The 12,336-nt window shown below is 36.7% G+C and overlaps 2 protein-coding genes across 3 annotated transcripts; one reads left to right on the forward strand and one right to left on the reverse strand.

Annotated features, from left to right (window-relative positions):
- The first annotated feature begins 1,057 nt into the window (after window positions 1-1,057).
- LOC113641947 (coiled-coil domain-containing protein 42 like-2-like) lies at window positions 1,058-3,019 on the forward strand. The gene is made up of 5 exons (XM_047807299.1): window positions 1,058-1,235; window positions 1,511-1,616; window positions 1,877-1,978; window positions 2,493-2,620; window positions 2,725-3,019. The coding sequence occupies exons 1-5, from the start codon at window positions 1,165-1,167 to the stop codon at window positions 2,726-2,728; spliced, it is 411 nt and encodes a 136-aa protein (XP_047663255.1). The 5' UTR covers window positions 1,058-1,164; the 3' UTR covers window positions 2,729-3,019.
- Window positions 3,020-4,616: 1,597 nt separating this feature from the next.
- sdf4 (stromal cell derived factor 4) lies at window positions 4,617-9,689 on the reverse strand. Of its 2 annotated transcripts, none has more exons than XM_027145148.2 (7): window positions 9,496-9,689; window positions 8,369-8,710; window positions 8,080-8,216; window positions 7,563-7,676; window positions 7,187-7,345; window positions 6,521-6,696; window positions 4,617-6,427 (listed from the first exon to the last, which is right to left on the reverse strand). In XM_027145148.2, the coding sequence occupies exons 2-7, from the start codon at window positions 8,680-8,682 to the stop codon at window positions 6,251-6,253; spliced, it is 1,077 nt and encodes a 358-aa protein (XP_027000949.1). In that variant the 5' UTR covers window positions 8,683-8,710; window positions 9,496-9,689; the 3' UTR covers window positions 4,617-6,250. The 2 variants fall into 2 exon arrangements, with proteins under 2 accessions (XP_027000949.1, XP_027000950.1); XM_027145149.2 differs by lacking the exon at window positions 9,496-9,689 and adding an exon at window positions 9,299-9,443.
- Between the last annotated feature and the right edge of the window lie 2,647 nt (window positions 9,690-12,336).

Genomic DNA, 12,336 nt, shown 5'->3' on the forward strand with positions numbered 1-12,336 from the left:
TGTCCTTCATGGCCTGCACCTAACACAACCCACATTAAGCAAAGTACAGGCTGGATTGGCCAAATCTGAGGTTTGTGTAGGGCCCAGGCTCAAATCTTCAGCCATGTGACTTACAGGAAGGGAAGAAGACCCCCTCCCACTCCCCATCTCTCTCTCTCTCTCTCTCTCTCTCTCCATTTCTCTCTGTCGCTCTCTGAGAGGACTCTTTTTCCAGGAAAGGGGCCTGGTGGACAGGCACATTCAGTGGCCTGCACCGGGGAGAGCCTGGCTCATTGAGAAAAACAACAACACTGAGGGGAGGTGGAAAGTCTCTTGCATAAGAGAGAGAGAGAGAGAGAGAGAGAGAGAGAGAGAGAGAGAGAGAGAGAGAGAGAGAGAGAGAGAGAGAGAGAGAACTCTTTTACCCGCTGCCACCAGGCTGAAAACCCGTCTGTCTACTCTTCACACAACACCACACCCTAAAAGCTCAGTGATTCAGCTGAACCTGTGAGATTTTTAGACAGGACTGTCAATAGCAAAACAGTGTTTTTGCGTTTCATTAAAAATACAAATAAATGAGTGAAAGAAATGAAAATACTTGTCGTGTATTAGCACAGCAACCATATGCACGAATGGATTTATTACAAGTCTAAGTGTAAATGACATCTTTTGATCATACATTCCAGCTTTTATATAGAAATAAAGCCAATGTTTCCTTTTGGCTATTGAGAGTAAGGTTATGTTTAGACAATATTAAGAAAATAAAAGTCTTAACAGTAAATAAACATTTCTGACACTTGGGTGCCATCTTGTGGCATTAAACTGTAACTGTAACTGAGTAGATTCACTGTAAATGTGAAGCTCCCCCGTCACTCCCTCCCATGCCCCCCTCCACATGCCCCTCTCCCCACCTCTCTCCCCATGCCCCCTCCCCCATGTCTCATTCCCTCCCATGTCCCCCCTCCCCTCATCAACAGTGATGAAGTCATGGAGACAAAAAAAAAAAAAAAAAAAGAATCAGAATCAGAATCAGGTTTGTTGCCAGGTACTGTAGAGTTACATGGATACAGACTGTGGACCTTTGACCTATGATGTCATGTGATCTGTGATCTATTGTTGCTTATAACAATCAAGCCTACATACATACAATACAGAGAACTTTGTATTTTGTCTTCTGTAAGAAAAATGGCTGATTTCCAGACAAGTGATTTCAGAGGATTTCAGATGAATGGACGACAGCAGGGCCGGCAAGCGTTGTGAGTTTTTATCTGTGTTTCATGTTTAATGTTTTATTACCATTTAATCCACACAAATATCCCCAATGTCTGTTGTTGCACTCAACAGCATCCTGTTTATTTGAGATACCGTGTGTCATCATGGCAGATATTCATACATACATTTTATTTGTATATAATAATAACTGCAGAGTAGTGATTTTTCTTTGTAGGATAGTTGTTGTTGTTTTTTTTTCTCTAAAAAAGTGTTTCAGGTAGTGTGAACTTTGACATGCTTTACCTTACTGTGTTCACAGGACACTCAGTCCTCCTCAAGATGAGACGTTGACACATACATGTCAGCTGCTGAGGACGAAAATAGAGGTCATCAGACAGCAGGAAAAAGTCAACTTACAGAAAAAGGTCAGGCAAATCACCACTGAGAGAGATATTCGCACTACAAAACATACACGATATCAGATTTACAGCATGAAAGTTCTTTAGATTTATTTAGAAGAACATGTTTTTTGTTAATGACGTTGTATAACCACAAATATAAATGACCTATACTTATACATATAAACACTTGACATGATCCATGAGCTCTGTGTGATTTTTTTTTTTGTGGCTTTGCATTGTACATAGTTTTTCCTCTGATTTTCCACTGATTTTTTTTTCCCCAGGAGTTTGAGACTTTTCAACATGCCATGCTTGAGCGTAAGGAAAAACTGAAGGAAAACCAACAGAAAATGCAGGATCACATAAAATCCTTCAGACAGATAAAGGTGCATATTCATGCACATTTACATTTATTCATGAAAAAGTTATATAAACTAGCTGAATGCTAACAGTGAGCTGACACAATAGAGCCTGCAGTGTATGTCATGATAAATAAAAAAAAAGTGTATGTCATGGCAGATCGATTAAAGTGTGAGGCGAATCATCAAAATTAGGTGAAAGATGAATTAGAGTAACTCCATCCAGGGTATATCCTGCCTTGATGCCCGATGACGCCTGAGATCCCCGTGACCCGAAGATAGTTCGGCTAAGTGGTACAAAATGAATGAATGAATGAACTAGAGTAAGGTTCAGAGACATAAAAACCAGTAACTGAGTCACGGTTCTTTTACCTCCTACCTCTGCAAGCAGGGTTGAGGTCATTGGACAGCCAAAAGGGCCATACGCAAGAGTAGAGCAGCATCTCTGAGAGACCTGAGATTTGAACTCACAACCTTCTGTTAGAAGAAAATGTGCTTTTGATTGAAATGGGATTAAAACATTGGCACTTTCTGTACACAGAACACTAAAAAGCAACAAATCAAGGCTGAAATGCAAGCACGTGACATCATCAAGATGATTAAGGAGAACCAGGAGATCCTTCAAAAACTAAACAAGAAACTGTGTGCTTTGAGTTTTGAGCAGCAGAGGCAGGAAGCTGAGACACACTGCATTAATTCCACATATATAGATGCAATGGTGCAGCAAAGTGAGCAGGTTAGTCATAACAATTCATATGTTTGTGTGTTAATAGATAATAATGTGTACAATGAGACCCTGCGAGACACAAACAAGCAACCCTGCATCTGTACGGATATTGCTCTCAGTTCCAGGACATTCAGGAATTGTTCAGGCACTACAACACACAGAAACTGGTCCAGGAGGAGCTGAAGGTTAACATAGAGAAGAAAAAGTTGGAGCTGGAGAACTACCAAGCAGAACTGACTAGAATGAAGGACGAACACTACCTCACACAGATGACTCTGGAGGCCAGGATCCACCATCTGAATTACAAACTGGATGTGACCAAAGAGAATGTCGATTTATGGGTGAGAGATTATTACTGAGATCGCAAACAAACTAGCAGAATGATTTAATGGCGTGTCATCAATTGTGTAATGAAGCCTATTTGTTCATTTGTCACCTCGTAAATTTGTGCTTAGAACTAGAATACATCTCTAATCGGTCTCTGACAATGTCGGACCTGATCGAAAGACTCTATTTCATCAGACTGACTGATATAATTGTGCAATAATTCACTGACAGAATTATTCTGTTCACTGTGTCACTCTGTAACCAGGAGAGAGCGTGGGAAGACATTCAGTGGACGGGCGAAAAGAAAAACTTTCAGCTGTTTGAAATCAATATGGCCATCTTTAACTTTTGCAAGATCATATGGGATACGGGCATCGAAATCCCGAAGCCGGATACAAAAGTGCAGATCATGGCGATGCTGGACAAGGTATTGTAGAGAGCTTTAAATACTTAGTAAGAAGTGTCTTTATGGATATTTTTTGAGGTGTGAAAACACTGCATCTTTTCTCCTATATCGACCAGTTGTCTTTTTTTTTTTTTTTTTTGCAAAGAAATGCTCTAAACGATAATAGGATCATTTGGAAGTTGTTAGAAATGTCAGTAGTTCATAGAATAAAACGAAAATGTTCCTTTGACTTAAACACATACCGGTAAATAGTAAAACCAGAAAAAATAACACGATCGTTTTGCAATGTTCTCTTAATTTATTCTAGAACTGTATGTCCCAGAAATGTATAGAAAAAAAAAACATTACTATATGTAATTATCGCTAAATGTAATAACTTTTAACTTCTAAATCTTTTCATCCACAGATTCAGGAGTTTACCTGTGACCTGAAGTTGCTTTGGGAGCTTCACAAAGCTGAAAGTGAGACTAGCGCTCAGTAGAATCACACACACACACACACACACACACACACAAGTCCAGCACAATACAGCGATGGCTCATTTTTACATCTGCTCATTAGCTGGGTGGTTGTTTGAATACCTTGATACCTTCTCGTGGGCATGTAAAAGGGCTTTATTAAAAACCTGTGTGGAAAAATAAATAGCAGCCAAATCTTTGCTCATGGTGGTTTTTGTTTGACTCTGAATTGTATTATTTATACTGTAAATATTGTGAGTGGTTCTGGAGGCTGGAAGGTCCTAAGGGCCATCACAGTCTCCTGACCTCAATATCATTGAGCCATTTTGGGGAGATCTCAAACATGTTTGTGCAAAACAACCAAAATATTTACTAGAACTGGAGGCATTTTGCCAAGAGTAATGGGCAGCTCTACCACCTGAGAGAATTAAGGACCTCATGCACAATTATTACAAAAGACTGCACGCCATCATTGATGCTAAAGAGACAATACACTTTTTTTTTATGTTGTTTGATTTTTCCATTCTGTTATGCCTTACATATAAACTTGGGTCCTATAAGAAATAAAATAAATTAGTTTTGCCTTCTCACCCACGTTTTCTTTAAAATATGGTAAACGTTTATCGTTTACCAACAAAGTTGTTGGCAGAAAGTAAACGCTTTCTGAACTTCTGCTTCTGACTCTATACCACAGAAAAGGGATGTTTAAGAAACATTACAAAATGGAAAGGAAGTTAGAACATCTTAAACATTTGAAGTCCAATTTATTCAGTAATAAAGAAAATCGAGAATAACTTTCATTGTGGAAAAGATGGTGAAGTGGTTCAGAAGGATTTAGGACACGGGCTTCGGAAACGAAGTGTAAAGAAATCTGATCATTCTCTGATTAAAAAAAACAACAAAAAACATTACCATAAACATCTATTCACCCTAAATGATTGTACAAATATAATTTTTTTTCTAATGTATGCTCTGGATCAGTGATGTGGAAATGTGATCTATCTTTTTTTTTTTTAACTATAGACAGAATAGAGGTGAAGGTTTAACTCGATTTACCCAGCATTGTTTAATGCATAAAATATATTCAGCAGCTGAAATAAAATGTGAATCAAACATTTCCACAAGACATGGGCATCACACTGTGCATGCATGGCTTCATCAACTCACATCAAGCACGAGATGGTAATAACTTAGCCGAGAGAGAGAGCGCATACTTATGAGCATATAGATTAATGGAATCGGATACAGTGCACAGAAGAATTAGAGGACCTATTAAATATTACTGAAACAAAACCTGTCAAATTTAAGAGCATATTCTTTACGGAAAATGAAGTAATACATCGATACACCTAATTTAATCTACGCTAAACACCAGAAGTATAAAACGAAAACTGGAGTTAAAGTTAAATACTTTAGTCTTAGAAAGGAGAATCAGAAATAAACAATAAAACAAATCATTTGCATTGTATTTGATTCAGAGAGCCTAGGATCCTTGTTACATAAAAGCTAATGAACACAAGATCCAGATTCTATTAACAGCAGCTTGTTTTTCCAGTGAACAGGGGAAAAAAAAAAAAAAAAAAAAAACAATCACCTAGAAATGAAACAAAATGTCCTTACAAAGTTTTAAAAAGAATCCATAATCTCTCCTTCTCAGAGAGATATGAAAGGCGGACGGGGAAGCTGCATCATGTCAATAACTACTCGTTTATGATGTGCAGACAAACACTGGCTGTATGAGAGGGGAAAATAAGTCCTTGTCAATTAAGAAAATGCACATGGGTATATAATAAAATAAAAGTCTTGAGTGCAACAGTGTGAGAAGAGAGACAAACACACACAAGCACGCAAACACACGTGCATGTTTCAGTTTGACCTTTTTTTGTGACATTGCTGTTACATTCTTGTTTCGGAATCCAGAAACAGCAGGTGTCCACAGGTCAAGAGCATCGTCTTGAGAAAATCACATAACTAAAGGTCAAAGCATTTTTCAAGAACATTATTTACATTTTCACACAATGGCTTCATCTACTTTAAGTCTTCTCTCTCTCTCTATACAACGAGGATCCGTAAGACCCGGTTATACCTCAAAGAAATTTTTTTTTGCTCTCATTTTAAATATTAATCAATATCAACACCAGGAAAAGTGTTTTACTGCTTTACAGGGACGTTAAAGCTGCTTCAAACATCCATGTACACACACACACACACACACACACACACACACACACACACACACACACACACACACACACACACACACACACACACACACACACTCCAATGAGCCAATCAGATCCTTAGGAGGCAAATCCAACCTGTTCAGCTGTTGGGTCAGAATATATATATTTTTTTCTTTTTACAGAATTAGCGAGAATGTCCTAGAACTCCTCATGTACATTGCGGGCATAGTCCATGAACTTGCTCCCGGTAAAGTACTCGCTGTATTTGAGGATCTCCTCCAATTCCAAGCTGTGGTTCTGGTTCTCGTCAGCAACAGCGATCATCTGTTTGGCTTCGTTAAGAGCGTTGTACTCATTCATGGGGTCCATGTATTCCTGTGGAGGAGAAAATGTGTTAGAAAGGCAGAAAAAAAAAACCCCGTTAGTTTAGATTTAAAGGGTTTAATGTGTAGGGGAAACTCGGCAGACCTCGAGCTCGTCCATAGTGACAATGCCGTTGTGGTTGGCGTCGATGACCTCCTCAAACTCTTTCTTCCTCTCACGAACCCAGTCATCATCAATATCCTGTCCCTGCTGGTTCTCCACCGTGCCCATGGGCAGAGAGATGAACTCTGACAGTGTCAGTTCTTTGTCTCCATCTTGATCTGACAGAAACAGTAGTTGAACAGAAAGTGATTACTTGCATTTTAAAGTTACTTAAACACTATACAGTACATTTTTCCATACCAGGGATGAAATATGCTGACATAACAGTGTATATGGTTGCTTAAAGCAGTCAAAGTGCACTGAAACATTTACCAAGTTCTTCTCAGTTACTACTGAAATCTTTCCATTACTAACATTTCATTGTCTAGCTTGTATGCAGATTATGATTTTTTTTTTGAGTTACTGAGCTCATAACCAACATTGACATTTTTTTAACACCGGAATAAAAAAAAAAGTTGAATTATGTGACTTTTTAACTTCAACCATATTTTTGTGCTAACAGAATTCACCCAGATACCAACCCCATTTATCGAAGGTATCCATGCCATTAAGTGTACAAAACTAATCGTCTTGAAACTGAAAATCATGTCAAACAGACAAAAAAAGACCACAGGACAAAAACAAAAGACACTGTAGAGTCATGCCTACCCAGGTCTCTGATGATCTCCTTGACCATGTATTTCAGCATGCCTCTGCTGTGCTCTGGATGAAGGAAGGAGAGAAACTCCTCCTCGTTCAGCAGCTGGTCCGCTGGAGGGTTATCGGCCTGAAACCAGCGATCCTTCAGGCTTTCCAAGATCTCCTGGGCTGTGGAAATACAACAAACCAAACCCACCTTCATCATGCTGAACAAATGCTCTGAGTGGAATCTGCAATAATTACAATATAATAACAGTACAACAATATAATTACAGACCTCTCAATCAAGGTCTGGAAATAAAATGTGATGAAAAGTGAAGACAAACACACTAAATGAATACACAGCATCATGAATACGTGAATTATAAATGATCTTTTCACTTACTCTCCTCATCCAATTTAAGCTCTTCGTTATTTTTTATCTTCTCAGCCACTTCCTTCTCATTGAAGCCTTTGCTGGCCAGAAACTTCACCCGGTACTCATCCCATGTCACGTGCTCTGAGAGACAAACAATTTGACTAGAAAAGCATAAAACTCAGATTGCTTTGAGCAAATGGTAGTTAGATTTAAAACAAAAACAACTGGGAACAGGAACAAAGTTAAGAGATTATTGTTATGTAATATATTCAACATATCTGTAATAAATGATACCATTGTTGGTATGTGTATAGAAGAATCTCAGTAAATGAACTGAACCACTTTTTCCTCTTTGGTAAAAGCTCATTTTCAAAGTAGCATGACCCAATTTATTTGAATAGCTAAATAATATGCAAACCTGAACTTAAGCGGAGAACAAAGAACAAAAAAGGGTAATAAAAAAATGGTCAAATATTGCCTGTGTAGACTTAATTATAGGGGGAAAAAAATTCTCCGCCTTGATCTAAATCTTATGCAAGCTCACCATCTCCATCTGGATCTACAGCACGGAAATTAACTTTGTTCTCTTTCACCGCCTCTTGGAAGTGCTCTTCTGTTTTCTGCATGATCCAGCTTTGAAGCTCTTTAGCGCTGACACTTCTGTCCTTGTTGAAATCCACTCTACCAAAAAAAAAAAAAAACAGACAAAAGTTGCCAAGAAAGACGTCATAGTCTGGTGTTATTTTAACCTACCCATCTTATTTAAATAGTCCAAGACAACAAAAACACCTTATAATGCAGAAACAACTTCAAGTTCATCGGGCATAACATACTTGCTAAAAATTTCGATTAATTTCTTGCGGTTCTTCCTGGGTTCGGAGTCTTCTTCGAACTCCTCCATCTCCTTTCCCAGAAACACTTCCTGATGGAAGTCCTTGTTCAGGTGACCGTCCATTTCCATTTTAACACCGTTTAGGTGGTCAGGGGGAAGGATCTCGTTCTCGTTCTCTTTACCGTTTACATGTTTGTTGTTTCTGTGGATTGATATGTTTGCGGGCCGTGTTTGGACGTTGATGATCAAAATCACAAAAAGGGCAAAGAACCCTGCCCAGTGGTTCCCTGACCAAACTCCTCTAGTACTGGACATGACTGCCAGTTAACCTCAACTGAAGACACTACGAGTAGAAAACACAATGTTAGTCATGTCAATCGTTCAAACGTTGATCACACGATGACACCGAATGTAACATCATATCACTGAAAAATACTCCAAAATCTAGTGGAAACCTTTCCCAGAAGACTGGAGGTTATTATAACAGTTAAAAAAGTGACTAATTCTATAATAGGATATTTTAAAAGCACATAAGGGTGTAATGGTCAGGTGTTCATGTATTGTTTATTTATGTCATTATTATTTATATACATGTTAATTTTTCCTTATAAAACCACACCGACTAAAGAATATTACATGAAAAATCATTATGTATTTAAAATAAATAAATAAATAAACAAATACAATATTTCACCCATATATTCAGATCCAAGTATCTGTTTCTACCTTACTACAGTATATTCATTATATTTTACACGTTCATTCCAATTTTAAAATTAAAAACAAAATTGTATTTAATTCCTAGCATACAGCATATGTATAGTGTTTACAGTGACAATAACATTTCACTAACATATGCTAGTCCACATTCACACTGAAAATAATCCGAATTCACCTGACTAGTTGAGCTAACAGCTATATCTTATCTTACCCGTCAAACTTTAAATAAGTTAAAGGTTAGAAAAATCCTAGTTTAAAAGCAACTTAGTTCAAGAATATTAACCAGCCACCTATCTTTCTACTGGGCTAAACGCTAGCTCCAGTGCTCGTTCGCACTGACTGCTGATAGCTTTAGCAGCTAGCTTCCCTGAATATAAGGAGTGCGCGTGATGAAAACGAATCACATACCAGTTCAATGAGTTGTTTACGACGGAAAACGGAACCTCGTTATAACGCTCAGCCTTCCGTTTCGTTAAACACATCGCATTCTGAAGTTTACAGGGCGGATACTTCCGGTTGACGTGGCCAGCTGTAGATAGAGTTTAGACCAATGACTATATCTCTTCCTGCTGATTGTTAAAACGACAATGGGCCCGTCCCAAATGCACCCTTGCTCCCTATATAGCTACACAATGACTTCTACACCCTGCATGAAAGGACTTACATGTAGAGAAGGGAACGATTTGGGATGTGACAATAATCAATCAATCAATCAATCAATCAATCAATCAATCAATCAATCAATCAATCAATCAATCTATCTATCTATCTATCTATCTATCTATCTATCTATCTATCTATCTATCTATCTATCTATCTATCTGTCTGTCTGTCTGTCTGTCTGTCTGTCTATTTATCTGTTTTCTATCTATCTATCTATCTATCTATCTATCTATCTATCTATCTATCTATCTATCTATCTATCTATCTATCTATCTATCTATCTATCTATCTGTCTGTCTGTCTGTCTGTCTGTCTGTCTATTTATCTGTTTTCTATCTATCTATCTATCTATCTATCTATCTATCTATCTATCTATCTATCTATCTATCTATCTATCTGTCCGTCCGTCCGTCTGTCTGTCCATCTATCTATCTTTTTCAACTATAGTAAAAATTCACAACACTTTTATTACAATGACACAAATATAAATAATCCACATCTAAAATATAGCTTTCATAAGGATGACTAAATACACACACTATTTGTTTTTCTAACTCTGTCATATATTTTATTCATTTACTTATTTTTAGTATGCTTTTGGACTCAGAGCACACACTAAGCACAAGGTGGGAATACACCCTGAACATGACTCCAGTCTTTTAAAGGGTGTAATAAATACACATTCCAACACTCATTCACACATAGATCAGTCACCTACAGGCATTTATTTATGGTGGTGAGAGGAAATCTGAGAACCTGGAGGAAAACCAACATGGACACAGGAAGAAAGTGAAATCTGAGCTCAAGATTGAACACAGGTCTCTGAACCCTGGAGCTGGCAAAGATACCAGCAGGCCAGACAGTTTGAGGCATCTAAAAAGCTTTAGGTATGTTCTCCCATCTTCTTGACCAAAGGTTCCTAAGCCTGGTCCTGGAAATCATGCAATCATGTACATTTTGTTTTCCTTGCTCCCAACACTCTTAATTAAACTGATCAGATAATTAAGTCAGTGAGTCAGTGCAGTGAAAAATGTGCAGAACGCAAGATTTGGTGTCCAGGATTTAGAACCTATGATATAAGGTGATTGTGGTACCATCTGTTGACTCTGGACCATGACATGATGTTGATAGAGTATTTAAGAGCAGAAATACTGTATAACCTGTACAAACAACTCCATGGACACTGAACATCCATATCCATCACTTTAATAGTTAAGTCTGTGCCCAATCCAAGGGGTGAGAAAGAAAACTGCCCATGAGGAATAATGAACACTGTTTAGAAGAATACACCAAAGGACACCAAAACATCCTCATATGTACAATTAAACCAATTTTAAGAGACGGTGGAAGTTTTACAATGCTGTAGCAAGCCACATATTCTCCTATGTATAATGGCAATAATCTGTATATTGTAAAACATCAACTTTGTTAGGATTCTTTGTATAAAGTCAAGCATCAGGATATAAGATATATAAAAAATATATTATTCATTGTACCCTCAAAAAGATATACTTACTAATTACACATATTGCTTAAGATATATTTTACAAATTTCTTTACTTTTTTTAATTTTTACTTTTTTTTTCTTGTAGAATTCTGACTTCATCATTGGGAAGTTGGTAAGATAAAAATGTGAGTGTTATTCCATTTTTAGTCAGCAGAGGGAGGAAGAGTACTGACTTTAAAGCCTGTACACTTTCCCATAATACAATACAACCAGCAGATAAACACTATTTATACACGGTTACCTCTTTAATCCTTTAAATATATAACATAATGACATAATAAGTACCATAATGAATCATGTGTCATATCCATAAAAATACTGGATGTGCCGAATCTTAACCTTTATTTGCCAAAAACAAGGAACTTATTATTAACTTATTATGGACGAGTCATCAACGTAATTTGAGGAGAACACACAAATGTATACCATATAAGATTTATATTTGGAAATATGAGAATTTTCCTTATGACTGGAATCCTATAGTTAGATTATACCCCATATTAGAAGTCAAATGTATGTAGATAAGTATTATATTATAGACAATATTTAATATTATATATATTAAATATATATCCAGAAAAAAGAATAAAAATATAATATAACTATATAACTATATATAATTATATAAATATATATTTTATATTTTAATCTATTGTTTTATTATTTATTTTATTATTAATGTTATATCATTATTACTGTTTGACTACAGACAAATAGACACTAACAAACATAAAGGTCACGGTGAAGCCCAGGTCTATTGTGTGTTAAATGTAATTCAACAAAGAAAACCGAGTTTCCAGTTTCAGTGCTTTGTAACAGTCAATAAGTTTTCCATCAGTCAGAGAGCTTTGGTGGGTTATATAGAAACTTCTGGAAAAAGCTGCATAAAAAAAATATAAATATATATATATATATATATTGATGTTTTCATGGTGATGTTCGTTATGATATAGTATAAATATTAACAGGAACTATTTTTGTTGCAAATGTTCCACAGTAATAAACTCTGAACCTAAAAAAAAAAAAATCAGGATTAATAAAAGCATTCATTAATAAATTGAAAACAGTAATCATTGGCA

This window comes from Tachysurus fulvidraco, chromosome 23, assembly GCF_022655615.1.
Source record: "Tachysurus fulvidraco isolate hzauxx_2018 chromosome 23, HZAU_PFXX_2.0, whole genome shotgun sequence".
NCBI lineage: Eukaryota > Metazoa > Chordata > Actinopteri > Siluriformes > Bagridae > Tachysurus > Tachysurus fulvidraco.